This window comes from Theropithecus gelada, chromosome 16, assembly GCF_003255815.1.
Source record: "Theropithecus gelada isolate Dixy chromosome 16, Tgel_1.0, whole genome shotgun sequence".
NCBI lineage: Eukaryota > Metazoa > Chordata > Mammalia > Primates > Cercopithecidae > Theropithecus > Theropithecus gelada.
The window spans coordinates 61163801-61190304 of record NC_037684.1 but is presented as its reverse complement, the minus strand read 5'-3'; the positions used below and the strand labels follow the sequence as shown (position 1 = coordinate 61190304).

The 26504-nt window shown below is 58.3% G+C and overlaps 3 protein-coding genes across 9 annotated transcripts in view; 1 reads left to right on the top strand and 2 right to left on the bottom strand.

Annotated features, from left to right (window-relative positions):
- The first annotated feature begins 2672 nt into the window (after positions 1 to 2672).
- CHRNE (cholinergic receptor nicotinic epsilon subunit) lies at positions 2673 to 8003 on the top strand. Its single transcript, XM_025362026.1, has 12 exons — positions 2673 to 2723; positions 2981 to 3123; positions 3250 to 3294; positions 3418 to 3527; positions 3659 to 3814; positions 4113 to 4213; positions 4522 to 4722; positions 4805 to 4919; positions 6191 to 6305; positions 6389 to 6575; positions 6661 to 6767; positions 6877 to 8003. Exons 1-12 carry the CDS (start codon positions 2678 to 2680, stop codon positions 7030 to 7032), a joined length of 1482 nt encoding a protein of 493 aa, XP_025217811.1. The 5' UTR covers positions 2673 to 2677; the 3' UTR covers positions 7033 to 8003.
- C16H17orf107 (chromosome 16 C17orf107 homolog) lies at positions 5007 to 6355 on the bottom strand. The gene is made up of 3 exons (XM_025362027.1): positions 5941 to 6355; positions 5630 to 5839; positions 5007 to 5538 (listed from the first exon to the last, which is right to left on the bottom strand). Exons 1-3 carry the CDS (start codon positions 6004 to 6006, stop codon positions 5185 to 5187), a joined length of 630 nt encoding a protein of 209 aa, XP_025217812.1. The 5' UTR covers positions 6007 to 6355; the 3' UTR covers positions 5007 to 5184.
- Positions 7709 to 26504, bottom strand: part of MINK1 (misshapen like kinase 1) — a 69277-nt gene continuing 50481 nt past the window's right edge. For 2 of the 7 annotated variants that reach the window (XM_025362025.1, XM_025362024.1), the window contains 29 exons: positions 24730 to 24786; positions 24513 to 24638; positions 21334 to 21444; positions 20801 to 20891; positions 20190 to 20320; positions 19837 to 19891; positions 19606 to 19684; positions 19178 to 19353; positions 18622 to 18691; positions 18012 to 18222; positions 16006 to 16122; positions 15031 to 15249; positions 14639 to 14812; positions 14077 to 14337; positions 13565 to 13650; positions 13036 to 13148; positions 12713 to 12801; positions 12197 to 12360; positions 11701 to 11806; positions 11485 to 11622; positions 11163 to 11271; positions 10568 to 10735; positions 10317 to 10460; positions 9970 to 10104; positions 9674 to 9774; positions 9435 to 9584; positions 9189 to 9348; positions 8961 to 9100; positions 7709 to 8568 (listed from right to left, as the gene is read on the bottom strand). In XM_025362025.1, coding sequence (XP_025217810.1) covers positions 8485 to 8568; positions 8961 to 9100; positions 9189 to 9348; positions 9435 to 9584; positions 9674 to 9774; positions 9970 to 10104; positions 10317 to 10460; positions 10568 to 10735; positions 11163 to 11271; positions 11485 to 11622; positions 11701 to 11806; positions 12197 to 12360; positions 12713 to 12801; positions 13036 to 13148; positions 13565 to 13650; positions 14077 to 14337; positions 14639 to 14812; positions 15031 to 15249; positions 16006 to 16122; positions 18012 to 18222; positions 18622 to 18691; positions 19178 to 19353; positions 19606 to 19684; positions 19837 to 19891; positions 20190 to 20320; positions 20801 to 20891; positions 21334 to 21444; positions 24513 to 24638; positions 24730 to 24744 — 3723 coding nt within the window. In that variant the 5' untranslated portion in view covers positions 24745 to 24786 and the 3' untranslated portion in view covers positions 7709 to 8484. Of the gene's footprint in view, positions 9101 to 9188; positions 9349 to 9434; positions 9585 to 9673; positions 9775 to 9969; positions 10105 to 10316; positions 10461 to 10567; positions 10736 to 11162; positions 11272 to 11484; positions 11623 to 11700; positions 11807 to 12196; positions 12361 to 12484; positions 12509 to 12712; positions 12802 to 13035; positions 13149 to 13290; positions 13402 to 13564; positions 13651 to 14076; positions 14338 to 14638; positions 14813 to 15030; positions 15250 to 16005; positions 16123 to 18011; positions 18223 to 18621; positions 18692 to 19177; positions 19354 to 19605; positions 19685 to 19836; positions 19892 to 20189; positions 20321 to 20800; positions 20892 to 21333; positions 21445 to 24512; positions 24639 to 24729; positions 24787 to 26504 lie in introns of all 7 variants that reach the window. The other 5 variants (XM_025362020.1, XM_025362021.1, XM_025362023.1 and 2 more) reach the window with 5 other exon arrangements.

Genomic DNA, 26504 nt, shown 5'->3' with positions numbered 1-26504 from the left:
CTGCCTCAGCCTCCCGAGTAGCTGGGATTACAGGCGCCGGCCACCACGCCCAGCTAATTTTTGTGTTTTTAGTAGAGATGGGGTTTCACCATGTTGGCCAGACTGGTCTCGACCTCTTGACTTCAGGTGGTCCACCTGCCTCGGTCTTCCAAAGTGCTGGGATTACAGGCGTGACCCACATCCGGCCGGAAACTTTATTTTTTTGAGGTAGGGTCTTGCTTGTCACCCAGGCTGGAGTGCAGTGGTGCGATCATAGCTCACTGCATCCTTGATCTCTTAGGGTCAAGCAATCATCCCACCTCAGCCTCCTAAGTAGCTGGGACTACAGGCATGCACCTTGATGCCTGGCTAATTTTTTTGTTGTTAATTTTTTTTTGTAGAGATGGGGGTCTCACTGTGTTGCCCAGGCTGGTCTCGAACTCCTGGGATCAATGATCCTCCAGCCTCGGCCTCCCAAATAGTTAGGATTACAGGCATGAGCCACTGTGCCTGGCCGAAACCTTGCTTTTCTGACAGATCTGGTTCACTCTAGCTACGGCTTCCATAGCACCTGTTTTTTTTTTATGCTTCTCATAGTCTGGTGTCACTGGCTGTTGACAGGTCTCTGTCATTAGATGATAATTCCTTGAGGCTTGTGTTATCCATTTCAATAACCACAGCACCCAGCCCTGTAAGGGGGAACTTTGTAGGTGTCCATTAATGTTTGAATAAATACTTGCATTTATCACAATTATTGTCCCAAGCCTTGACCCGGAGGCTGTGGAATAAGCAGCAGCACAGACTCGAGAGTTAGTCCACGTTCTAGCCACATGCAAGGAGATGAGCTGGGTTAAAGAGACCCAGAAGGGGAGTCTGAAATGGAAATCGTGGGAGTGGACACAGAGGGTTTACGCATGTGTGGGAAATGGACAAGGAGCCCCATGGACACTCTGTTCTTTGGTGTGTCCTTGCTTGTAACGTGGAGGTGATTATGACCTACCACATAGATGGGGGAAGGAGATCCAAAAGTGATGGCCTTGAAAGTGTTTAGTGCAGGATAAAATAAACACAGTTGTACGTGATCAATGGAGTTGATTGATAAGTCTCATGCATTATTGCCAATTTACTTGTGTGGCCCTGGATCCCGACCTTAGCATCCCCTTTCATTCAGGACAGTGATCATTGCTTTGCTGGACTGCTGTGAGGAAGTGAGGTGTAAGCAGAAAATATGCTTAGGCCAGCCCCTCCTACCTCACAAGTAACACCCGGACAGTTTCCTAAAAATACAGATTCCCGGCACCCTAGTCCCGAAATCAGAATTCTCTGGGAATGGAGCCTAGGAATCTGCATTTAAAATAAGCCCCCCTCCAGGTGATTAAAATGGTTCAAGAAGGCATTAAGAAACACTGAGGCCGGGCGTGGTGGCTCATGCCTGTAATCTTAACCCTTTGGGAAGCTGGGAGGAGGATTGCTTCAGCCCAGGAGTTTCAGAGGCTACAGTGAACTATGATGGTGCCACTGCACTCCAGTCTGGGTGACAGAATGAGATCCTCTCCCCTAACCCCCTGCAAAAAAAAAAAAAAAAAACAAAAGAAAGAACCAACAAAGAGGCTGGGCGCAGTGGCTCACGCCTATAATCCCAGCACTTTGGGAGGCCGAGGCAGGCGGATCACGCGGTCAGGAGATCGAGACCATCCTGGCCAACATGGTGAAACCCCATCTCTACTAAAAAATACAAAAATTAGCTGGTTGTGGTGGCATGTGCCTGTAGTCCCAGCTACTCGGGAGGTTGAGGCAGGAGAATCTCTTGAACCCAGGAGGCAGAGGTTGCAGTGAGCCGAGATTGCGCCATTGCACTCCAGCCTGGGCAACAAGAGTGAAACTCGACAGAGCTAGACTCAAAAAAAAATCGAAAGGATCAATTAAGGTGTCATCAGGTGTGTGTGTGTGTGTTTAGGAGAGTAGGATGGGGAAGACGGTACTATCATCTGTGACCACAAGGTGGCAGCAGGGACAGACAAGGAGAAACAAAGTCTCCGGTTGGTGCTCACATCCAGAGGGGCTGGGGATGGGCAAACCTGGAGATCAGGTTGTGGAAGGAGGTGGGCCCTTTACATGATCTCCTTTGCTAGGTGAAATCCCTGTTACCGCAGGGCCAATCGCCTGTGACCACCTGTCTCTTTATCAGGTCTTTATGGAGGCTGATTTTTGCCACTCTGCTGGCAGGAAAGGCATTGTGAGCTTGGGTGGTGATAGTGTGTGTTCCACATGGGGGAGAATGGGAGGCAAGGGGTGTGTCACATCCCCAGATGTGTTCATCGGGCAGGGTCACCTACACAGGGCAGCTTACTCAAAGGACATCAGTGCCTGTTGAAAGCAGTGTCTCCCACCCTCTGCTACTAGGTTTGTGGTTGCAGGTGCCTCTCAGGAGAGGCTCACATGTGTGGCTGGGGAGCTGGCCAAAGACCAGGCAAAGGACGCTGGACTGGGGCGGGGCAGGGGCAGGAAACACAGGATGGGGCAGCTGCCTCTGGAAGCAGCCAAAATGTCCCCAGCTGCAGCAGGAGTGAGTAGAGGATTAGGTGACAGTCCCCTAACAGCCCGGAACTAACACCCTCCTCCCCCTCACACATGCACCCTGGCCTGCCCCCTCCAAGCCTTCCAGAGCTCAGAATAATCCTGAGAACCAGGCAGCAGGATGGCAGGGGCTCCTCTTGGGGTCCTGCTCCTCTTGGGGCTCCTCGGTATGGACAGGGGCCGGGGTGGGAGGCAATTGGTCACACAGATACCGACATAAAGGGACTGGGGAGGCAAAGACAGAGACCAAGATGAAGACTGAGACACAGTATTTGGTTCCCAGGCACAGTATAATTGGTTTAGGAGACAGATACGGATAATACACAGCCTCAGAGGCCTGTGAGGACCCAGGGGAAACAGAGAGGAGAGGTAATTCAGCCTCTTCATTATTGCCAATGACCCTTCCTGCTTGACCCCATCGCAGGCAGCGGTGTGGGGAAGAACGAAGAACTGCGTCTTTATCACCATCTCTTCGACAACTATGACTCAGGAAGCCGGCCAGTGCGGGAGCCTGAGGATACTGTCACCATCAGCCTCAAGGTCACCCTGACGAATCTCATCTCACTGGTAAGATATCCCCACCCTCATCACAAGCCAAAAACCCCACTTCTGGCCCCAACCGCTGAGCTTGGTCCTAAAGATCACTTCTGGCCCTGAAATCTCACTTCAATCATCCCCATCTCCCATCTGCAGAATGAAAAAGAGGAGACTCTCACCACTAACGTCTGGATCGGAATCGTGAGTCAAATCTGGGGAACAGTGTTAGGTCTTGTCCAGGGGACTCCTTTTCCCCCACACCCCTCCCAGGCAACGCCAGGTGGGAGATGCAGGGCACGCGTCCTTCCGTCCCCCACCCCTTAGGATTGGCAGGATTACCGACTCAACTACAGCAAGGACGACTTTGGGGGCATAGAAGTTCTGCGAGTCCCTTCAGAACTCGTGTGGCTGCCAGAGATTGTTCTGGAAAACAAGTGAGAACCGGGCCGGATGCCAGGCTGGAGGGAAGCCGGCCTGGGGTGCGGGCTGGACTTGGTTGGGGAAGGGGGGGTACTCCGAGAGGGTGCAGATCTGTGCAAAAAGCTCGGTTTCCCCGAGCCCACAGTATTGATGGCCAGTTCGGCGTGGCCTACGACGTCAACGTGCTGGTCTACGAGGACGGCTCCGTGACGTGGTTGCCTCCGGCCATCTACCGCAGCGTCTGCGCTGTGGAGGTCACCTACTTCCCCTTCGATTGGCAGAACTGTTCGCTTATTTTCCGGTGGGAAAGAGTTACTCCGAGGCCCGGACGGTTATGGGAGGGGCCTGTGTGGGGGCGGGGCCAAGTGGAAGCACCGCCCTCGGGGCGGGGCTTCGCGCTGGAGGTGGAGCCAGTTGTAGGCACAGGGTGGGACGCTGGAGCGGGTGCTAGGTAGAGGTGGGAACAGTGGCGCGCGGGCTGGGCCTGGGTGAAGGGGTGGGGCCTCGTGACCCCGCTAGATCCCAGCTTCCAGGGCAGGGTCTGAGGCTGGGGCCCGGGTCAGAGCTTGGGGGGTGGGCTCCCGGCCCTGGCTCCGCAGCTCTCAGACGTACAATGCCGAAGAAGTGGAGTTCACCTTTGCTGTGGACGACTACGGTGAGACCATCAACAAGATCGACATCGACACTGAGGCCTATACTGGTGAAGCCCCCGCCTGCTCAGAAAAACCCGCTTCTAGACGGGGTCCAGAGAGGGGACTTCCAGGGTGGGCTTGCCCCAGACCAATGCCACTGGAGGATGACTTCCGCAACCGGGTTTAGCTTACCCCTGTCCTGAAATCATTCTCGATTGTTACTCTAGTCCTGCCTTCTGGCTTTCCATACCCTCAACGAGAATGCCCTTTTCTGCCCGAATTGCCCCCACCCTGACGGCCCATGACCCTGGTGCAGACAGCCGCAGCCTCCTCTTCAGCCCGCCGTCAGCCGGCTGACCCTGCCCACGTCCCGCAGAGAACGGCGAGTGGGCCATCGACTTCTGCCCGGGGGTGATCCGCCGCCACGACAGTGGCGCCACCGACGGCCCAGGGGAGACTGACGTCGTCTACTCGCTCATCATCCGCCGGAAGCCGCTCTTCTACGTCATTAACATCATCGTGCCCTGTGTGCTCATCTCGGGCCTGGTGCTTCTCGCCTACTTCCTGCCGGCGCAGGGTAAGCAGTGGCCCCGAACCCACACCCAAACCCGGGGTCGCTCCCGGGAGGCGGGGCCCGTTCTCACCGGCTCTCCCTCCAGCCGGCGGCCAGAAATGCACGGTCTCCATCAACGTCCTGCTCGCCCAGACCGTCTTCTTGTTCCTCATTGCCCAGAAAATCCCAGAGACGTCTCTGAGCGTGCCGCTCCTGGGCAGGTAAGGGCGGAGCAGGTCTGGGCTGTGACCCCCGCGGGGGCGTGGCCAGTGTGAAGGGCGGGGCCAAGGGGGGGGGTTGTCGGGTGGGGGCGTGGCCAAAACCCAGAGACCGCGGGAGAAGCTCTGGCTGTCTCGCCCCGCCCTGGGCTTTATTCGGACGCCGGGTGGGGCTGGGACGGGGATGGAGTCCCTGGTCCGCTGCCGTTCTCACTGCTGCTGGACGTCACCTGGAGGTCTGAGTAGCTCTGTTGAGGGACGGTCCGGCTCAGTGCCTCCCTAGCCCCGCCGCCGCCGCCGCCGCCGCCGCCGCCGCCTCTGGCCCCCAACTCACCCCGCATCCCGAGCTCACTGGTTCTCCGGGGATTCCGAGGCCTAGCTGCTGTTGCCACTGTCGCAGGAATGAGGCAGACCCCTGCAGACCCCGTCCACACAGGCATAGCCACGCTCCTTGGACTAGAAGCCGGGCGCCGGCGCCCATCGCAGCCCCAGCTTGCCGAGTCCCCTGCCCCGCGGCCTGGGCTACCCGGCTCAGAGCTGCACCCGGATCCCCGCCGTCTGGGGCTGGGCCCGCGCTGCTGTCTAGTCGCCGTGCCTCCTGCTGCAGCCACAGGGCTGAGATCTGCATTGGGAGCACAGGGGTTAGCGGGGAGGCAGAGGTCCTTGCTCCCGCTGCCTGATCACCGCGTATCCTGAGCCCCCCAGTACCCCACCTCTAACAAGGTGGCGCCAAAGCTCACGAGGCTGGCTGCGGCTTCTCTTAACACCAGCCCCAGGGTGGGCTTCGGGGCAGGCAGCATCCCCTGCATATTCAGCTCCGGTGGCTCCAGGGATTTCAGCTCTCTGAACCTCTGCTCCAGATATTCATGGGCTGCGGCCACGGAGAGTTCCAGGGAAGACAGAAGCGGGGGCTGGAGGGCCACCTGGAGAAGGAGCAGAGCAGTAGCAGGGCAAGGGTCACAGGGCGCGCAGGAGACCTACCCAGAAAGTCTCGAGGTGCCGCCCTCGGCGGGCGTAGCCTCACCTCGGTGGAGCTGTGGAAGTGGTAGATCCACATCAGGGTGTCCAGGGAGCTGGGGGTTCCCTTCATGGCTGCCACAAGTGGTAGGACGGGAGAAGGGCTGGGGGATGCGTCTGTCGTCGCGCAGGGGGCGCAGCTGGAGGGCGTAACCAACCCGTGCCAGGAAAAGCCGTGTTTGTGAGGTCAGAGAGCGCGTGGCGCCTTCCGTAGCTGGGAGGGGGAGCGGTGATGTCATGCATTCTGGGCTCCTCAGGTTCCTTATTTTCGTCATGGTGGTCGCCACGCTCATTGTCATGAATTGCGTCATCGTGCTCAACGTGTCCCTGCGGACGCCCACGACCCACGCCATGTCCCCGCGGCTGCGCCACGTAAGTGCGGAGGGGGCGGTGCGGCCCGGGTGGGGGTGGAGCTTACTACTAACCCCGCCCCCTAAGCCCCGCCTCTAACCCAGGTTCTCCTGGAGCTGCTGCCGCGCCTGCTGGGCTCCCCGCTGCCCCCCGAGGCTCCCCGAGCCGCCTCGCCTCCAAGGCGGGCGTCGTCTGTGGGCTTATTGCTCCGCGCGGAGGAACTGATACTAAAAAAGCCGCGGAGCGAGCTCGTGTTTGAGGGGCAGAGGCACCGGCACGGGACCTGGACGGGTGAGCACAGTGGCCCGGCGGGCTGCGGGGGGTGCCTGCCACGGGGGAGGCTCCTAACGGCCCACCCCGGTGTTTTCCCCGCCAGCTGCCTTCTGCCAGAGCCTGGGCGCCGCCGCCCCCGAGGTCCGCTGCTGTGTGGATGCTGTGAACTTCGTGGCCGAGAGCACGAGAGATCAGGAGGCCACCGGCGAGGTGGGACGGGAGCCAGAGGCGGGTGGAGCGCGGCAGAGGTCCCCCACTGTCTCCCATGCAGCTGGCTCCAGCAGCTGCCTCTTTACTGACTGTGCCATCCCTTCCCCAGGAAGTGTCCGACTGGGTGCGCATGGGGAATGCCCTTGACAACATCTGCTTCTGGGCCGCTCTGGTGCTCTTCAGCGTGGGCTCCAGCCTCATCTTCCTCGGGGCCTACTTCAACCGAGTGCCTGATCTCCCGTACCCGCCGTGTATCCAGCCTTAGTGCGCACCGACTTCAACTTCCCACCCCTCTCCAGTAGGAAACTGATTCTGAAACATGCCGGCCCACCACGGCATTATGATCCCTTCCCACGGCTGATCAATCTGTATTTTGTGAACTTCACAAGAAGAATGGTGTGTGCCCACCCCTTGGTGTGTGTAGGCCTGGCCCCAGTCCAGGGGTCAGCAGGAGGAAACGATTCATACAGGCTCTCAGGTGCCAGTGTTCCAGAAAGCAAGGACTGCCCTTCATTCCGCCTTGCTGACCTCCCAGCCTTTCTCAGGCCCAGCCCCAGGGGACTCTGGAGGCTGCCAGCTTGTGAGCTACTACCTTTGTTCATCTCATAGCCAAACAGGAGACCCCTTTGCAGGACTTGCACATAGGGAGGCTGGAGCCAGGAAACCCTCTTCTTCCCTGGTCTGGCTCTGCTGGAGCTGGTGGGAACCAAACCCCTTCAGTGCCAGTGGCCCTCTGGCCCACAAGTTTAGGGCTGAGGCTGCCCTGGTCCTCCTGCAGTCATTTCTTCTAGGTTTTCTTGGCCCAGCACTGCCCATCCCAACCCCCATGAGGCTCACTCATTGCAGATCCCAGCCCACCCTGCCCCTTTCTTCTGCACCCTGGAGGCTCTCTCTGCCTAGTATACAGGACAGAGAGAGAGCAATAAAATGGGGCCTGCATAGTGGGAGCTGGTTGAATTGTCTTTATTAACAAACAGGATATCCAAGGCCACTACATTGAGGAGGGGTGGGGGGAGGGAGGAGGAGGGTTACTTGCTGCTCACACTATATACAGATGCAAGCAAGGGGTGTGGAGAGTGAGGGCTCCCTGCTCCCTCCCTCTACCGGGGAAGGGCATGGGCTAGAAGAGGAGGAGATGGGGGTTGGGAAAGGGGGGAATGTTTTGGCTGGCGGGGTCCCCCCTCCATTCCCTGGAGTTTGGGGAAAGGGGAATCATTAAAGTGCTTTCAGAAAATGAAGAAATGGTCCCTGCCCCTGGAGTGGCTGGTGACCCCCCAAAAATCTAGGGCCCAGTGACCCCCCCCCAGGGTCTGGTACATTCAAGGGGGGAGCCGGCTCCCCTGACGTGCAAATAAAGGGGTCCAGGGCCCTGCCCAGTCAGCAGCAGTGGGGTAAGGGGTTCAAGCCCCAAGCACTCTCCTGTTAAATGGAGAAAAGGGGGAAGGGGCTACGCCCACTCAATTCCTGGGAAGGGGAAGCTGTGTCCCTCCCCAGAAGCTGGGGACAGGCACAGTTTTGGGAAGAGGACATGTTGGGGAAGAGGATGGTCACGTGATCACGAAAGCATCAGGGGTCAGAGGTCACGTTCCCAGCAGGCTCCAGTGAATCAAACCAGTAAAAGCAAAAGCCCAGGGAGGGGAAAGAGGGGCGGCCCAGGAAGCCTGGCTGCAGGGGGAGAGCTGGGTCCAGTGTGGGACAGCCCCAGCCCAGGGCCCCGTCACCAGTTCATGATGCAGTTACGGTTCAGAGTCATGAAGTAAACTTGGCTGCTGCCCCCAGAGCGGACTGAGGCAAAAAACACCTGGGTGGGGCAAGAGAAGGAGTCACCACGGGCTGGGGTCAGGGGTCTCAATTAACTGGGAGAGGGGAAGAAGCGGGGAGAAGGGAAGAAGGGGTGGCAGAAGAGGTGAGGGGGAGAGAGACTGCAGGAGGAGACTCACAGTGCCCCTCACCCGGAGGAAAGGCCAGGATGTTAGGGGAGAGGGTGCACTACCAGCCCCCTGGGCGCCAGCTGGAAAGTCCTCAGAACTGAAGGGAGCGCAGGGCAGTGGTAGTGGCTGACTGCCTTCCGAACTCCCAGAGGGGCCCGCTTTCAGGGAGACACCACGACCATCCTCTCCCCAGACCTCTGCCCGGGGGCCTGGGGTCACAGCAGCCGGACGGCAGGGCATTCAGAGGGAAGGAGACTCCCACCTTGTCATTCCGCTCACACAGGAACTTGAGCCTCTGGGCTCGTTTGTGCATGAAGACCCCGTCCAGGTGGCCCGTCTCCACAGAGCGGATCTCAATGGCTTTCTCACCCCAGCCCATTATCTGGTTGGAGCAGATGTAGGCTGTGGGGAAAACAGGTGAGGGGCTGAGCAGGCTGCACCCCGGGGCCACCTCAGGGGCATGTGGCTGGGAGGGCGGCAGCTCACTCACCCACAGAGGTGGGCATCTCTCCCCACTGCAGCACCACATCCTTAATGATCCGCCCGTATGTGTTGACGTAGACACCCTCGTCCTCGTAGCACAGCAGCATCTCCATGCCGTCGGTGTTGGGGAGGAAAATGATGGCATGGGGCGTGATCTGGCTCTGGATCTGGGGAGAAGGAGGTGGGCTGGAGTCTCCGTGTCTGGTGCCCAGACTGGGCGAACCCACTCCTCCAGCAGCCCCGCCAAGCTCACGTGCACAGGGATGTAGATGTCATAGCTGTTCCCCGAGTCGACATCCACAGCATGGAAGCCAGCACTGGAGCCATAGATGACCTTGAGCCGCTGCCCCTCCTCTACTGTCAGGTCGACCAGCAGAGGGCGGTGAGGGAGGTCGGCAAAGGACTGCAGAGAAGCGGAGGAGAGGAGGGCTCAGGGACACGGGGAGAGGCGCTGGGACTCCAGATGGCGCTAGGGGCCGAGGCTGAGGTTACCTTGAAGGCCATGAATTTGTGGTAGGGTTTGGGGGCCCAGGCATACACCTCCACGGAGCTCTTGAGGGCGATGACCAGGAACTTAATCCGCTCATATTTCACTGGGGGCCGGAGAGAAGAAGGATGCTGAGGCTTCCCTTCTTGGGCCACGGGCGCCTCCCCGTGGTCTGTCACTACACTGCCCCACCCAGGCCCCAAGTCCCTGGCTCCCAAGCTTTCTCAGCCACTAAACCCAGGCCCATTTCTCTCTCTTCATGAACAAGTATGTGCTGGCCACTCAGCGGGGACATCCTCACCGACACGGTAGTGCCCGCAGCCCTCCATGTCCCCGACGGTGGTCCAGCCCTGCTTCTTCTCCACTTCTGGGTCATTGTGCAGAATCTTGTTCCGGAGCCAAGACAGGTAATACACCCGCAGTTTGTTCCTTTTCCCTGAGGGACGGACAGACAGACACACCCCCCGTTCTCATCTGAGGCCCGGCTGCCACCGCCCCGGCCTCCTCTGTCGGCATGCCACAAGGGGTGAGAAAGTGCCGCTTCACCTTCCAGTGCCTGGACCAAGGCTGCCCTCCTCCCGGGCAGAAGACGGTGACAGCGCCAGGGAGCTGAGCCCCTCCTCCCTCCCCCACTCGCCGCACCTGTACCTGAGATGGTGATGAGCAGGTTGAGCCCCTCCAGCACGTCCATCTGCTGGAAGCGTCGCCGCCCAATGAGTCCGTACACCTTGCCCTGCCCACTTCGGTCCAGCAACATCAGCCCGTTCTCCGTGCCCACCAGCAGGTTGACCCCTGCAATAGGAGCCCTTGGGCAGGTCAGAGGCTCAGCCAGGCCCTCGCCTAACCAGGAGCATGGGAGCCACGCCAGAGCCCCCTCAGCTATCCCTGCCCTGGCTTACCCCAAAGGGCTGCACACAGAATCTCAGAGTTGAATCGCTTCTTGTACTTCCGGATCTCAGGGGTCTCACTGTGGGCCCGGGTGTTGGTGGGATTCACGTTGACCACAGAACCCTTCCTCACGTCGTACTGCAGCTGGTCGAGCCGAGTGCCCTCTCCACCCACTAGGGCTGCCAGAAGGAGGAGGAGGCGGGAGGAGGGGCTGCAGCTTCTCACCCCATCTCTTTCTACCTCCATCCCCTATATCAGGTCTTGGCGCCTCATAATACACAGAAAGGAGAAAGACGGGAGGAGAAGGGGTGCACGGGAGAGGTGGATAGAGTGCTGGACCCCCCTTTTGAGTCAGAAGGCCTGGCTCAAGTCCCATTTCTGTCACTTGCTAGCTTTGAGTCTTTGCCCAGGTCCCCTGGCTACTGTGAGCATTTTCTCTCCTGTGGAGGGGTCGCAGAGGCCCTTCCTTCTCTCTGCCCGGGCAGGTGCTAGGGCCCAAGGGAGAGGTCCCGTGGCTTTGTGAGGCTGCGTCTCAAGACCATCATGCTCCCCTCCAGGCTGCCCCTGGACCCCAGCCTCATGGCAGGTCTGTCCTCTGGTCCTCACCTGTGATGGGGATGGTGTCCCCACTGCCTCCAGGCTGGTAGATCCCTAGATCCACAAACATCGTGAACGAGCTCTTGCCAGGAGCCTTTACCAGCCCACGAGACTGGTACTGTGGTGGGGGGGACAGCAGTCAGGCAAACAAGTGCAAGTCCAGCTGCGGCCCTGCCCCTGCTGCTGTTCCCAGGCTCCAGCTCCCCAACTGGCACCCCCATTGTCCAGCTCCCAGCGCTCCGCCCCATCCTCCGCCGTGACCCAGCACCCAGACCTCCTGCCCACCGCCCGGGCTCTTCTCTCCCAGCAGACCTGCCTCCGGCCCACTTACGTCACTGCTCCCATCCTTCGAGGGCGGGCTTTGGCCTTTGCTGTTCTCGGTGGGTGAGTGGCTGGGCTGCACCACGTCAGGCAGGTTTGTATACCCGTTGCTGTCAGCATGCAGCAGGTTCCGCTCCTCCTCAGGGGTCTACAGGACAGAGGGCAGTCGGCACGGGGCTGAGGAGGGCACACACAGGTACAGGGGAGGCAGCGGAGGCTCACTCACACGCTGGACCACCATGGTGCCACCCCCGTATGGGGGCTGGGTCCCGGTGATCTCCTCGACGTCGTGGACCACCATGGTGCTGACGCTGTCTGTATCCCCATCGCTGCTGTGAGAGAGGAAGGTGGGGCCTCTCCAGGTCCTGCCCGTGGCCACAGAAGTGCCAAAGGCAGCAGATGGCAGCCAGAGCCCAGGCTTTTGTCTCTATTCAAAACACAACCTGCTCCACCCTCACGGGGTAGTCCCTGTTCCACCGTGAGGTGCTTCCCTGCATGGCACACAGGGCAGGCTGGCACAGGAGCAGACAGGCACTTGAAGAGGCCACCCCACAACACACAGGGCAGCGGGAGAGAGACAGGAACCTGCACCCTCACCCCACTCTCTAGAGAAGGACGCTGTTCTCCCTCAGACTTGCCCCAAAGCCCTACCTCTCCCCCACTGCCACTTCCCCTCCTTCCCTGTGCCTTGGAGTGGGAGGGCCCCACTCCCGATGCCGTACCGGCCCCCAGGGGTGTCTCTGCTCCCCTCTGATGGCCCGCCTTCGCCTTCCTCCTCGTCATCCTCACTGCTCTCCACCTCCTCGCTGGACGATGAGTAGTCCATGGCCTTCTTGGGAGGCCGAGGGGCCTCGTCCAGGGTCCGCTCTTTCAGCAACACGAAGTCCTGCAGGGAGAAGCCACGTGAGGGGCAGGGAGAAGGTGGGCCTGGGTGGAGGCAGACAAAGGGTGCTGGGACACCCCAGCAGGGTGACAGGAGGGGCCCCCACAAGCAGGCCCATCTCACTAACCTCACCAATTGCTCGCTTATAGCTCTGGGAGGGGCCGCAGGGGAAGAAAGAGCCAGGAGAGATGTTAGGAAAGAGGTCAGAAAAGGTTAGTAGCATGAGAAGCACCAGTCCCTCCATCCCCACAGCCCTTCCCAGTAGATCCGCGGAGACCCCCCCTGGCACCCAGCTCCCTGGGGCTAAGCCCCAAACCAGGATGAGGCAGGCGGTGCCGGCCACCAGGCGACTCACTGCGGGCCGGCCTGGCCGCGAGCGGTGGTCATCGGGCTTGGCTTTATCCCCAGGAGAGAGCACTGGGGAGCTGTCCAGTTTGGAGGAGGCTGGACATGGCAGGGTGGAAGAAGAAAGGTCACTGATGCCTGGACAAGGGATGGCCTCAAGCCCACACCTGGGCTGACCCCTTGCCCCTGAGCCCCAGAACTCAGCCCCGAGTTCCATACCCACGCAGGTCCTCCCTGTCCCTGTGGGTGTCCCAGTCCAAAGCCACCAAAGGCAGAGTCCATCCTGATAAGACTCCAGGCCCAGAGCAGGCTGCCCAGCCCTGGCTCACGTACCTCCCACGCGGTTCCGCTCCAGTGAGCCGGCCTGGGGGAGGTGCCCGTGCGAGGCTGGGAGGACACTGTCCGAGCGTTCCCAGCCAGGGTCGCTCCTCCTGAGGTCGGGGTTACTGTTGGGGGGCAGAGTCAGGGTCAGGGAGGCAGGGTGCTCCCCTCTCTGGGTTGCTGAGCTGCACTGCAGAGGGAGCCATCACCAGGGAAGCAGGTGGCAGAAGTGAGAGGTGGGAGTGAGTCGGGGGACGACTCCATTACCTAGAGGCGTTGGGCGGGCCAGGGGGCTGAGCAGGGGGCCCTGGAGGCTTTGGGGTGCCCCGCTCTGCCCGCCTTTGCAGATAGATTTGCCAGGCGGAGTTGCTGCGAGGTCTGTGAAGGGAGCACAGGGGTGCCGAGGGGGCGGGGGGGCGCTGAGGTGATGGGGCTGGGGCTTGCCCACCCCTAGGTGGGTAGGCTGGTAAAGTCCCTGTGCCCCCCTACTCCCTAGGCTGTCCTCAGACCTCACCCAGGCATTGCCCTACCCAGGCATTACCTGGCACGGACTGCCTGGGCTGGCCGGGATCCTCCGGCCCCACTGGTGTTAAGGGCAGTGGCGATAGATGAGGTCCTCTGAGGCACCTGTGGAGAGAAGTCCACGTGCTGCGAGCTGGCGCTGCGACGGGCACTTCAGAGATGTTTGAGCCTCACCTCTGAGAGGTGAGCTCCTCACTTTGATGGATGAGAAAACTGAGGTTCAGGGAAGTTAGTGAATACGTTCAAGGTTATGAAGCTGGGAGATGGTTGGAGCTGCGGTTCTAACTCGCAAAGTCTGCCCCTTAGCGGCCCCGAAACACCCTGGGCGTTTCTCCGTTCCCACGCTCCCCAGGGGCATCAATGCCACACCTCCACGTTGCCTCCTCAGCTGGACGGCTGAGCCCTGCTGGGCAGCGCCCTAGCTTTCTCTGGCTTCCCGCCCTGCACTCTTCCCCATGCGGCCCCTTCACTGCCCTCCTTCTCCTCATGACTAGTTCCTTGCTTTTCCCTGGGCCCACAGGCTGTCCTTACCTTGGGTGGGGCCTCGTTATCTGGGCGGACCCAGGCTGGGGGGTTCGGGCTGGGGCCAGGTCCTTCAGAGGTGGGGTCTGAATTCTGGCGGATGACAGCTCCTCGGGCACTGGGCGTGGCAGTGGGTGCAGGGATGGCAGGGTCGGGGTCATGGGAGGCTGGGAAGGCAGCCAGGTTTCGGGTGGGCTGGTCCTGCAGGGACTGGGATCGGGGTACAGGTGCTGCATATGGCTTCAGTGGGACCCGGTGTGCCACCAGGCTCTGCAGGGAGAGACCAGGGAGGGTGGGCTGCCTGCTCCATGGCAGGTCCCCACCTGCAAATCGGGGTCTGAGGTGGGAAGGGACTCCATTGAAGGACAAGGGGTTCCTTGAGCCTGAGGACAGCTAAGTCAGGACAGACATAGGCAGCAAGAAGCAGGTGAGTGTCTCTGTCCACATAGCCTGTGCTCTGGAATCCTGGCTCAGGGCTGAGCAGGTGTGTGTGTGCGTGTGTGTGTGTGCACCTCGGCTCTGAGCAAAGCTCCCTGTGTCTGCATTAAGACAGGAGTGGGGAGAGACTCACCTTGTGCGGTCCCTCCTGGGGCTCCACCGGCCTCTGCATAGGAGGAGTCTGGGAAAGGGGTCCTGCAGGTCCGGGGGAGGCCTGGGGGATGGAGGGCTCAGGCCCCGTGCTGCTTGGCTTGCTCTTGGCCAAGGGAGAGTTCTGCTGCTTGTTCATCCTTGTTCTCTCTTCTACCTGTGATGTGAAGGGATGTCAAGCAGGCCAGCAGCTCTTGCCTCCCTGTTCTCAAAACTGAGGGTCCCGCCCGCCCTCACCACTCCTGTCCTATGCTGTGTGCTGTGTGCTCCTTTCCCCTGCTCGGTGCCTGCTACTGTGAACCACCACTTCTTGTGGCTCTCCAGGCCTCAGGCAGTGGGACTGCAGTCTCAGGAGGCAAAGGAGGCAGTGAGTACCTCTCGGGCCCAGGCTGGTTTGTCAGCGGGATTCATGCCCCGACCATAATGGTACAGGGGCTTCCTGTCCCCAGGCAGGAGCTGCTGCTGCTGCTGTTTCTGAAGCTGCTGCTGCTGTTGCTGCTGCTGCAGGGACTTGAGGTAGGCATGCTCCTGCTGCAGCTGCCTCTGGAGACGCTCTGACTGCCGCTGCTCCTCCAGCTGCTTCCGCTTGTATTCCTGGGCCCAAGGGTAGGGAGAGAGGGCTCAGCAGAGTGTGGCCTGGGAGTTAGAGCAGGCATGCCCTCTCTTTTCTCCAACTGCCTAGAGAGGAGATGTATTCCCTTGATGTCTTGGGTGAATCCCTTCCCTTGAAGTGTTCCCATCCCGTTCCAGCAAAGAAGCTCTGAAAAGCATCTTCCCAGAGGACGCTGAGGGACCCGTTACCAGCAGCAGGGCCTGTTCCTGGAGCAGCTGTTGCTGAAGGATCTCGAGCTGTCGCTGCTCCTCCTCTAGCCTGTGACGAATATATTCCTGGGGGGCGGGGTGTAGGGTGGGGGGCAGAGGGCAGGGAAGGAGGAAGAGGCGGAGGAGGGCAGCAGCAGCGAGTTGGAGAAGGAGGAAGGGATCCGCAGGAGGAGGATGAGGGGGTGCAGGGGAAGAGTAAGAGAGAGGTAGGGGAGGGGATGGCATGAGCCCCGGGGGGCCACGCGGCACAGATGGGGAAGAAGAGGGCACAGGGAATGAGGGGGATGAGGAAGGGGCCAGGGAGAGTCAGGGATGGGGTACAGAGATGGGAATGAGGCAGGGAAGGAGGAGGGAGGGGGCCAGGGTTGGGGTTGAAGGGTGGGAGAAAACAGAGAGAAAGAGTGAAGCTAGAAAAGATAGGAGGAATCTGGGTGGGGGGGAGAGAAGGGGGAAGGGCACGGGGAGCAGGGGTGGCAGGCAGCAGGAGCGGGAGGGCGGGAGGGCAGGGATGTGGGTGCGGCGCTCTACCTGCTCACGCTCCGCCTGCCGCCGCTCCTCCTCCCGCCGCAGAACCTGCATGTCCTCCAGCCGCCGCTGCTGCTCCTTCTCCTGCAGCTTCCGCTGCTCCCGCTCCCGCCGCTGTTGCTATGGGGAGAGCCAGGTGGTCTTAAGGACCATACCGGACACCGTGGCAGCACTGTCCCTCCATGGACAGGGAGGGAGCTCTCCTTGCTCACCACGGAGGCTTGCGCTTGTTTCTGTGACTATACCCATCCCCACCCAAGGGCCCGCGGGGCTGGGCTCGGGAAAACAGCCAGTAGCTGTGATGAGAGAGGCTGAGACTGACCACTGCCTGTGGGGTGTGCTTAGCTGCCTGTGGGGTGTGCTTAGCTAGACAACACCTTCCCCTACCCACACCCCACTAAACAACAAACAAAACCCGAACTCAAAACAAGCCTCCCCAGCACTCCTAGCCTAAAACCGACCTTTGCCTGAAGTCCATACAGAGCGGGTCGTAGCGATAGACTTTGGCCACAAGAGGGCACCAGGTGCCTGTGCACAGAAAGCACAGAAAAGGGACCTGGCCCGCTCCTTGGCAAGCCCCGATGCCCAGGTGGTACTTGACTTTCACGGTATTTCCGATCACAAAGTCTACCACAACCACCACCGCCACCACTGCCTACAACAACAAAAGCGCAAGCCCTAAGGGGCCCTTACACTTGAGGGAACTTGTGCCTATTCCTGCAATGAAGTTGCTGGCACGCCTTCTCCACGCCGTTAGATAGGACTTTGTCACTATGCTATCTGAACGCTATATTTATTTTATTTATTTATTTATTTATTTATTTATTTATTTATTTATTTATTTATTGAGACAGAGTCTTGCTCTGTTCCCCAGGCTGGAGTGCAGTGGCGCGATCTCGGCTCACTACCTCCACCTCCCGGGTTCAAGTGATTCTCCTGCCTCAGCCTCCCGAGTAGCTGGGACTACAGGCGTGTGCGCCACCCACATCCGGCTAATTTTTGGTATTTTTAGTAGAGATGGGGTTTCACCATATTAGACAGGCTGGTCTTGAACTCCTGACCTCATGATCCACCCGCCTTGGCCTCCCAAAGTGCTGGGATTACAGGCGTGAGCCATCGCGCCCGGCCTATATTTTCAAAACTGCACAAGGCTCTTCTGTAGCAGGTTTTCTTGCAAATTATTTTTTGTTCAACAATGAGAGGGCCTGCTTTGGGGGTAGCAGGTGGACAGTGTGGATGCTGCGGGATTATTACTAGTAGTAGTAGTATTGGAGATGGAGTCTCACTCTGTCACCCAGGCTGGAGTGCAGTGGTGTGATCTCTGCTCACCTCCGCCTCCCGGGTTCAAGTGAATCTCCTGTCTCAGCCTCCCAAGTAGCTGGGATTACAGGCACGCGCCACCACACCCGGCTGATGTTTCACCATGTTGGCCAGACTGGTCTCAAAAACTCCTGACCTCAGGTGATCCACCCACCTCAGCCTCCGAAAGTGAGCCACCGCATCTGGTCTATTGCCTATTATTTAGACACATTTTTTGTTAAGTCCAGCTAATCATGAAATTTGAAGTCATGTAACTGTTTCAACAGAAATGCCACTGATTTAAGGCATTTTATTTTATTTTTATTGAGGCGGAGTCTCACTCTGTCGCCCAGGCTGGAGTGCAGTGGCACGATCTCGGCTCACTGCAAGCTCCGCCTCCCAGGTTCACGCCATTCTCCTGCCTCAGCCTCCCCAGTAGCTGGGACTACAGGCGCCCGCCACCACGCCTGGCTAATTTTTTGTATTTTTAGTTGAGATGGGGTTTCACTGTGTTAGCCAGGATGGTCTTGATCTCCTGACCTCATCATCCGCACGCCTCGGCCTCCCAAAGTGCCGGGATTACAGGCGTGAGCCACCGCGCCTGGCTCCATTTAAGGCATTTTAAAACCTGTTCTCCCTGAGGCCCTAATGGACCCTGGGGAGGTCAGCAGGAGGCCGCGCCAGGCCTGGGCCCTTGGGAGACAGCCCACCTCCTCCACGCGGCGCCGCTCCTCCTTCTGCTCCTCTATGCGCCTCTGCCGCTGGTGCAGCAGGTGTTTGATGTGTGCCTCGGGGTCTCGCTGCTGCTGCTGCTGCAGCTGCTGCTGCTGTTTTAAAGCCTCTGAGTTGCTCTTATTTTCCTGCTGGAGGCGGAGAAATTCCCGGCGTAGAGTCGACTCTCCAGGCACGTTCATGATGGAGCTGGGCAGGGGTGGCACAAAGAAGCGTTGGGGTCAGAACCCTGTTGGTTCCCACTCTCAACCCCGTGGGCCCGCCTGAGCGGGTGCTTTAACTGGATCAAAGCCTCTGCCTCTGGCCACTCCCGGGTGGCCAGGAGACTCACTGTCCCCTTCTGCCCGGTCTTCAGCCCTGTCCTCCTTTCCTATTACTGCTGCGCCCCACCTTCACCCTGAATTGCTCTCTCCCCAGCTCTTGCTCACTCATTTGTTCCACTTCTTAGCACTCGGGAATTTGGTTTCTAGGAGTCTCTACCTCTCTGTGCCCATCACCCCCAGGCCGAGCATCTCCAAAGCCAAGCACCACTGTAGTCCCCCCACTCAGTGATGACCCCCCAACCCCCGCTCCGCCTGCCAGGCCTACCTTGGCTCTCCTTCCTCTCCATGGCTGTCGTCTTCCTCCTCGCTGCCGCTGTACTCATATTCTGTCTCCTCTGCAGGGGAGATCACTGCTGTTAACTCACCCAGTGCCCCAGACCCCGCCGTGGGCTAGGGAAACCTCGGGTGGGCATAACCAGAAGGTCTGTCTGGGTGGGCACGCATGAGGGGCCCCACCCACTTCCTGGGAGCAATGGGAGGACAGTGTGTCTCAGGTGTGGGCCCGGACAGGGACCAGGACTGGGTCCCTGGGCAGCTGAGGTGTGGCAGAGCCTGTGCCTGGGCTCGCACACGTATGTGCTTAGCATGGAGTTTTCATAAGGATGTGAAAGGCCGGTCCTCCTCTGGAGGGCTGACCCAGATTGGGAGGGAAAGGAGGGAAAACCCCTCGGCTGTTGCAAGTTTGAGAACGATCTCCTTGGACAGGGAGAGCTGGGGCCAAGGAGGGGAGCAGGAAGGGGAGCCAGGAGTGAGCAGGGCTGGCAGAGAGGAGCCAGGCTGGAGTGTCCCCTAGTACCTGCCCCTCCAGCCTGCCCACTGACCTTTCTCACCCCGCTTCTTCCGGGATCGGTCAATGTGGTCCTTAAGCTGGATGCGGACCTGCCGCTCCGTGGGCTGGTCCCGGATGAAGGGAAACTTCAGCAGCTGCTCCGTGGGTGGGCGGCTCAGGTAAGTCTTGATGAGACATGTGTCAATGAAGTCAATGAACTTCTTAGACCTGGAAACAGTGGTGGCTCACACTAGGAGGGTCCCCTCAGAAGGGATGGGTGCAGGAGAAAGAGGGTGGATCACTCATCCACAAGCCACCTTGACATCCCTCCTGTCTTCATATCCCAACACCAGTCACCGCCCTCTGCCCCCCAAAATCTCTTCTCTGGTGAGATCCAAGCCTGAGCACAGAGGGCATGAAGGTGGGGATGACCTTGTCCAGGGACCTTCCTTCCCAGAGCCCACACTCTCAGAGACCTACCACTTCTTGGACTTGAGTCTGGGCGGAGGGTTCCGAGGAATGAGGAAGAGGGCTCGCATGGGGTGCATGTCACACAGAGCTGGACACAGAAGAGACGCCCTCAGTCCCTTTCACTGCACTGGAGCTACAGGACCCTTCCTCAGCAGGGTCCCAGGACCCAGCTCCTCCCTACAGCCCTCTCTGGGCCCTTGCTTTCCCTCCGCTCCCACTCCCGGCAGACTCAGAACTTACGGGGGGCGCCCTCTGCCATCTCGATGGCTGTGATTCCTAGAGACCAAATGTCACTCTACAGACAGGAGAGAAGGAACAAGTGAATATTCCCGACAACTCTGCCTTGCAACCTCTCTTCACCCACCATCCTGGCCTCTTCAGGAGCCTTCCTGGGTCACCGTCCTTCCTGCAGCAGTGCTCTCCAACCCCTCCCATCTTCCCACCCACACTTGCCTTGCCATAAGATGTTCCCCAGCCCCTCACTGCTAACATCATCCAACCTTCCTTTGTTCCCCAGCCTGCTCAGGCCCCATGGTCCCCATACTGCTTCCTGCCCTTGGCAGCCCCCATGCTCCCAACTTTCCACTCCATACCCTGTAATCGTAGGTGGCATCGGGGTTCTCATCACAGGCGATGACCTCTGGAGCCATCCAGTAGGGAGTCCCAATGAAAGTGTTCCGTCTGCCCACGGTGCGGTCCAGCTGAGCACTCACCCCAAAATCCACTGTGAAGACAGAGAGGGAGGGGTCAGCGTGGAGAGTCATCCCTGCTCCCTTGCCTCACATCCCTGCATGAACATACAGGACTTGCCTGAGGCAGCTGAGGTTCTGGCCCTACCCAGACACTCCAGCACCCTCCTTTACCCCATCAACATCCTGAAGCACCCGATTCCACCTTCCTGCATCTTAGAGAGAAACCCCGGTGAAAGGATCACGCACAGCATCCCAGGCAGGAGGGTCATCAGATCCCAGCTCCCCAGAGCAACCTGCAGAGCACCTGGCCCATAACAGGTGACAGGTGTGGAGCTTCCTGAGGGATTTTCAGCAGGAGGCAGGGCATTCCAGGGGGAGAGGGGAACGGGGAGGGAGTGAGCCTCCCCAACAGGGAGGAAGTTGGGCCTGAGCCACCAGAGGGAAAAAGGGGTGCCTCATTCTCTGTTCTGGGGGTGAAAGGGCCCCGTCAGCCTCAGAAGGAGCCGGCGCACCTAGCTTGACCTCAGCATTCTCTGTCAGCAGCACATTCTGCCCCTTGATGTCTCGATGGATGACCTTGTGGGCATGGAGATGGGCCAGACCCTGGGACAGGAGAGCAGGGAAATTAGCCATGGTGTTGGAGGGGGTGGGAAAGAGTAAGTGGGCAGTGAGTTGATGGGACAAGGAGCAATCAGTCTGGACAGGGGTGGGATGAAGGAGCAGACCCTCTCCACCAGGAGCCCAAGCAAGCTGAGCTGTCCTGGAGAGCTTCCTCAGACTGGTGGCTCCAGGTGAATTCCTAAAGTTGCAGGGTTACAGGTGGAGAAGTGGCAGAGCTTGGAAACAGAGGAGCCTGTCTCCTCCAGCAGCCTGAGACTTCCCAAGGCTGGGACCCTGCTTCCACATCCCACCCGCATCAGGCCTGCTGCTCCCGAAAGGGGGTAGCTATGTCTCCTCCCAGTGCAGGGAGGATCTTTGCTCATGAAGAAGCTCCAACCAGGGTAGCAGAGGAGGAGAAGACAAGGGGAGGGGGCCTGGAGCTCACCCTGAGGATCTCCCTGCAGATGTAGGCGATACAGTCCTCCTTCAGGGCGTTTCCTTTCGTGTTCTTTACCAGGTCAGTCACTGAACCAGCACCACAGAACTCCATCACCAGCTAGGATCCCAGGAAGGTACGGAAAGGAAAAGTATCAGTCAGACAAGCCCCCCAAACCCTGCCCCAATCCCCTGCTAGACTCCTGGAGAAGGACCAGAGACCTTGGGGCTAGAACTGGTATGAGCTGGAAAGCAAGGACCACAGAAACCTCACAAAGGCCACAGGACTTCCTGAAGTCGAGAGAGAGGGAAAAAGGCTGGGTGCGGTGGCTCACGCCTGTCATCCCAGCACTTTGGGAGGCTGAGGCAGGCAGATCACCTGAGGTCAGGAGTTCAAGACTAGCCTGGCCAACATGGTGAGCAAGACTCCGTCTCAAAAAAAGAAAAAAAAAAAAGAGAGAGAGAAGGAATACAGAACTGGCAGGTGGGGCTGGGATCAGGGTAGGAGTCCAATGAATCCCTGAAACTGTAGACAAAATGATGCAGGTATATGCGTTTTCCTTGAGGAAGGGTCTAGTACTTTCATCAGATTCTCACTGGGATTCCAAACCCTAAAGCGGTTAAGAACTACTGCTTTGGCCGGGCGCGGTGGCTCACGCCTGTAATCCCAGCACTTTGGGAGGCCGAGGAGGGCGGATCACGAGGTCAGGAGATTGAGACCATCCTGGCTAACACGGTGAAACCCCGTCTCTACTAAAAATGCAAAAAATTAGCCGGGTGAGGCGGCGGGCGCCTGTAGTCCCAACTACTCGGGAGGCTGAGGCAGGAGAATGGCGTGAACCCGGGAGGCGGAGCTTGCAGTGAGCCGAGATCGCGCCACTGCACTCCAGCCTGGGCAACTAAGCGAGACTCTGTCTCAAAAAAAAAAAAAAAAAAAGAACTACTGCTTTACGGCCGGGTGCGGGGACTCACGCCTGTAATCCCAATACTTTGGGAGGCTAAGGCAGGTGGATCACGAGATCAGGAGTTCGAGACCATCCTGGCTAACACGGTGAAACCCCATCTCTACTAAAAATACAAAAAATTAGCCAGGCATGGTGGTGGGTGCCTGTAATCCCAGCTACTCAGGAGGCTGAGGCAGGAGAATCGCTTAAACCTGGGAGGCAGAGGTTGCAGTGAGCTGAGATCACGCCACTGCACTCCAGCCTGGGCGACAGAGCGAGGGTCTGTCTCCAAAAAAAAAAAAAAAAAAAAAAAAGAACTACTGCTTTGGATCAGGGGCTGGACCAAGGCCTGCTTCTGTACGGTCAGCAAGTCAAGAATGGTTTTTACCCTTTTTTTTTTTTTTCCTTGAGACAGAGTCTTACTCTGTCGTCCAGAGTGGAGTGCAGTGGCGCAATGTCGGCTCGCTGCAACCTCTGCCTCCCAGGTTCAAGCGATTCTCCTGCCTCAGCCTCCCAAGTAGCTGGAACCACAGGCGCCTGCCACCACACCCCGGTTAATTTTTGTATTTTTAGTAGAGACGGTTTCACTGTGTTGACCAGGCTGGTCTTGAACTCCTGACCTCGCATGATCCACCCACCTCAGCCTCCCAAAGTGCTGGGATTACAGGCTTGAGCCACTGCGTCCGGCCTGGTTTTTACATTGTTAAATGGTTGCGGGAAAAAACAAAAAAAGGAATCATATTTTATGATACGTGAAAGTGAAAAAACATTCAAATGTGAGTGACCTCAGTGAAGGTGTTGGGGGCATAGCCATGCTCATTCGTTTACGCACTGTCTATTGCTGCTTTTGTGGTACAACAACAGAACTGAGCAGCTGGGACAGCAAATATGACCCGCAAAGCCTAAAATATTTACTGTCTGGCCCTTCACAGAAAAAGTTTGCCAGTCCCTGACTTAGAAGCAGAAAAGGGACTAAGAATCAGTGATTCTCCAGGTCTGCTAGAGACAGAAAGAGTGCGTAGGGTCTATCCAGACAGCTGCAGCAGGGAACCTGGGAAGACCCTGAGAGAAACTCCTCCAGAACAAAGAGTAACAAGGCCAGGAGATGAGGAGGGCTCTGGGTCTGCACCTCCCAGGGAGAGCAGCTGAGACCCGGAGGCAGAGAAGATGGCTCCAACCAGGCTTCCTGGGAATCAGCATGCTTGTCCAAGTTTTCACTAAAAGCCACACCCAATGCAGGAAAAGGTTGGATGGACACATATATTTGCATATGCAATAGAAGTAATTTGCATGTGCCTACTCCTTGGAGAGCAGAGCACAGTGAGAGGAGGGGAGGACCTGTGCCCAACAGGTCCAGAAGGGGGCGCCCGGCCACTAATGCCTCTAGCCAGACACCATCACCACACACACCTGGCACGTATACCTCCCTGTCACCTTTCTCCCTTTCTTTGTGTGCATGAGTGTGTGTGTTCCCAAAAAGCCAAAGGGCCTTGGAGGCCAGGACCATGGCTCATGCTCGTCTATACAGAAGTGCTTAGTAAGTGCTTGTCGTCTGAATGGCTGCTGGGAGGGGAGACCTGGCGTCGGTGCCAAAATTCCCGACAGCCATTGCCACACTCCCTGCTGCTCCATCCTCAGGGACTGGGCTCAGTACCACAAAGGGTGAGGCTGGGGGAACATGTCAGCACCAGTGCCCAGGCTAGGGAGGGGAATGACTCTTAGGAATGTTCTGGGCCAGGCAGGAGGAATCTGGGGGAGGCCCCAAGCTCCGCAGCAGGCTCTGGTTTGAATGGTGACCCAGAAGGGCTGGGTGCACTGTAGCATGTGGGGTGCTCTGTTATCTCCCACAAATATTTTGGTTCTGTTGCTTTCCCAGGAGCTGTGCTCAAAGGCAGGAAAACTGATGGACGGCCTCCCCACGGTCTCTCTAGCCTTTGCCAGGATTATATTTGCTTATTAAGAGCCGATCACACAGTGTGAGATACTGGTTAGAGGAAGGGTTGGGGCAAACGCCAGGACCCCTCCCCACAAAACACTTAAAGAATGAGAGGCTGCAATTCATGGGGGCTGGAGTGCGGGGCCATCCATGAGGCAGGAGGCTCCTCTGGGTCCAGGGACAGGGGAGGCTGGGTAGACCGGAGGGAGGGTAGCTGGCGAGGACAGATGCTGGGCGCTGATACCGAGTCCTAGTGAACGGCCCAGAGACACGGGGTGCGGGGAGGGCAGGCAGGGGGGCGTTTCTCACCCAGAGCTGGTCATCGTTTCCCGGGGGGCTCTTCTTGATGAAGGCTCCATAGTAGGTGGCAATGTTGCGGTGGTGAGAGTATTTTTTCAGCATGTTGATCTCCTGTTTGATCTCTTCTTCCTCATCCTAGGCAAATGGGAGGAGCTGAGCCCTGAGACTCCCCCCACACTCCCTTCTCGGTGGTCCAACCCTCCCACTGCCCAGCTCCACTCCCTACCTCGGTGACATCCATGACCTTGATGGCAGCCAGCTGCCCAGTCTTGACATGCCGACCCTGCAGGACAGAGGGATCTGAGTCTATGCTCAGAGAGCGGAACGTTCTGAGGGCTTGACTCTGGGAGACACAGCTTTTGACTGTTTTCTGTCTTACAAAGTGCCCCTTGGCTGGGCGCCGTGGCTCATGCCTGTAATCCCAACACTTTGGGAGGCCGAAGCAGGCGGATCACTTGAGACCAGGAGTTCGAGACCAGCCTGGCCAACATGGAGAAACCCCATCTCTACTAAAAATACAAAAATGATCCAGGTGTGGTGGCGGGCGCCTGTAGTCCCAGCTACTCAGGAGGCTGAGGCAGAATCGCTTGAACCTGGGAGGCAAGCCAAGACCAGGCCACTGCACTCCAGCCTGGGGGACAAAGCGAGACTCTGTCTCAAAAATAAATAAATAAATAAATAAAAATAAAGTACCCCTCATTGTGGCTACACACCTCAGTGAACGTGCTGCTCATGGGAGTGGACAGAGGCAGAGCGCTCCTGAGCCATCATGGTCAACAGAAAAACCACCTACAGTGGACTTCCAAGTTACAGGCTCAATAAAGGTGAAGGGTCTCCTCCCAGAAAAACTCAAGACAGATGAGTCAGAAACACTTATGTTCTGTTCCAGCCTCTCTGGCTTGGACTTTACAGTCTGAAAGTCAGAGCAGGGCGGGAAAGATACTTCTCCATCCTAATGCAGGATGGAGGGAGGAGGAGGAGGAGGCTGGGGAGGGAGGGGCTTTGCCTCACCCTCTTCTCCTAAGCAAGACAAAATGTTGGGGTGCTTGCCTGACTCACCAACTCTGGACAGGAGGCCTCTCCTAGAATCAACTTCACCCACACAGCTTTTTATTCTTGTCGATAGGGAAAGAGCAGAGACAGAGCTGAGATTTTAGGGAACTTAGAGAAACACAGAGGGGCCAGCCGACTGGTTGGCTAATGCTCCCGCCACCGTCACCAGTCCGAGCGGGAAAAAACTTCCTCTTCGAGTGTGTCCCAGTCATTGACCTCCTCCCCCAACATCCTTCTGAAATTCCTAGTGGGAGCATCTAAGGCTTGGAGAGGAAAGCCCAAAGGCTTCCTGGGGAGGAGCGGAGTGGAGGAAGGCGGCCCCTCGTGGGGATGGATTGGCTTTGCCAGCCCACGGGTTATTTTTAACCTTAGCCATTCAAGACCCCAAGTCCAGAGACGCAGAAGCACATGGCACCACTATTCCCATGGCAACAACAAGGCAAGAGATTGCGGGTGGGGTGCCTGTTTCCCCAAAGTTTGCAAGAGAAGGAGAGTAAGAGAAGGGCAGGTGGTCTCAGTGACACAGGAAACACGGGGCTAGAGATGCAGAAGAGACTTGTGGCAGTATCAAGCACTCTGTCTGGAGATGAAAAAGCCACGGGTCCCAGGGGGCTCCAGTAAGAGGCAGCATTCACCCTGAGCATCCTCACTCCCCGCTGCAGCGGCTCCCCACATGCAAATGTGAGCAGTGGTCAGGCCACACGGGAGGGCTGGGCTGGCCAACCTAAAAGCTACCATCGGTGGCTGAGAACATGCCACTTCTGTCAGGGACAGAGGCAGCTCAGAAGCAGAAAGCCTGAGCTCTGGCTCCAGCAGGCCAGCTGTGGGAGCAGAGGCCACTTCCCCTCTGCAGAAGGCCACCCATTAGGTCCCACTACCTCAAAGTCCTGGGTCTCTGTGGTCTGGGGAGAGGCCAAACCCACACCTCTGGCCTTAGCGCTCTCTGAA

What these genes read in the sequence shown, in the direction of transcription:
- CHRNE (XM_025362026.1), top strand. Translation starts at nt 2,678, where the DNA reads ATGGCAGGGGCTCCTCTTGGGGTCCTGCTCCTCTTGGGGCTCCTCG. An exon ending in GCTCCTCTTGGGGCTCCTCG is followed by an intron (nt 2,724 to 2,980) that starts GTATGGACAGGG and finishes ACCCCATCGCAG; the next exon opens with GCAGCGGTGTGGGGAAGAAC. An exon ending in AACTGTTCGCTTATTTTCCG is followed by an intron (nt 3,815 to 4,112) that starts GTGGGAAAGAGT and finishes CTGGCTCCGCAG; the next exon opens with CTCTCAGACGTACAATGCCG.
- C16H17orf107 (XM_025362027.1), bottom strand. Translation starts at nt 6,006, where the DNA reads ATGAAGGGAACCCCCAGCTCCCTGGACACCCTGATGTGGATCTACCAC. An exon ending in ACTTCCACAGCTCCACCGAG is followed by an intron (nt 5,840 to 5,940) that starts GTGAGGCTACGC and finishes CTCCTTCTCCAG; the next exon opens with GTGGCCCTCCAGCCCCCGCT. An exon ending in TTGGCGCCACCTTGTTAGAG is followed by an intron (nt 5,539 to 5,629) that starts GTGGGGTACTGG and finishes CTCCCAATGCAG; the next exon opens with ATCTCAGCCCTGTGGCTGCA.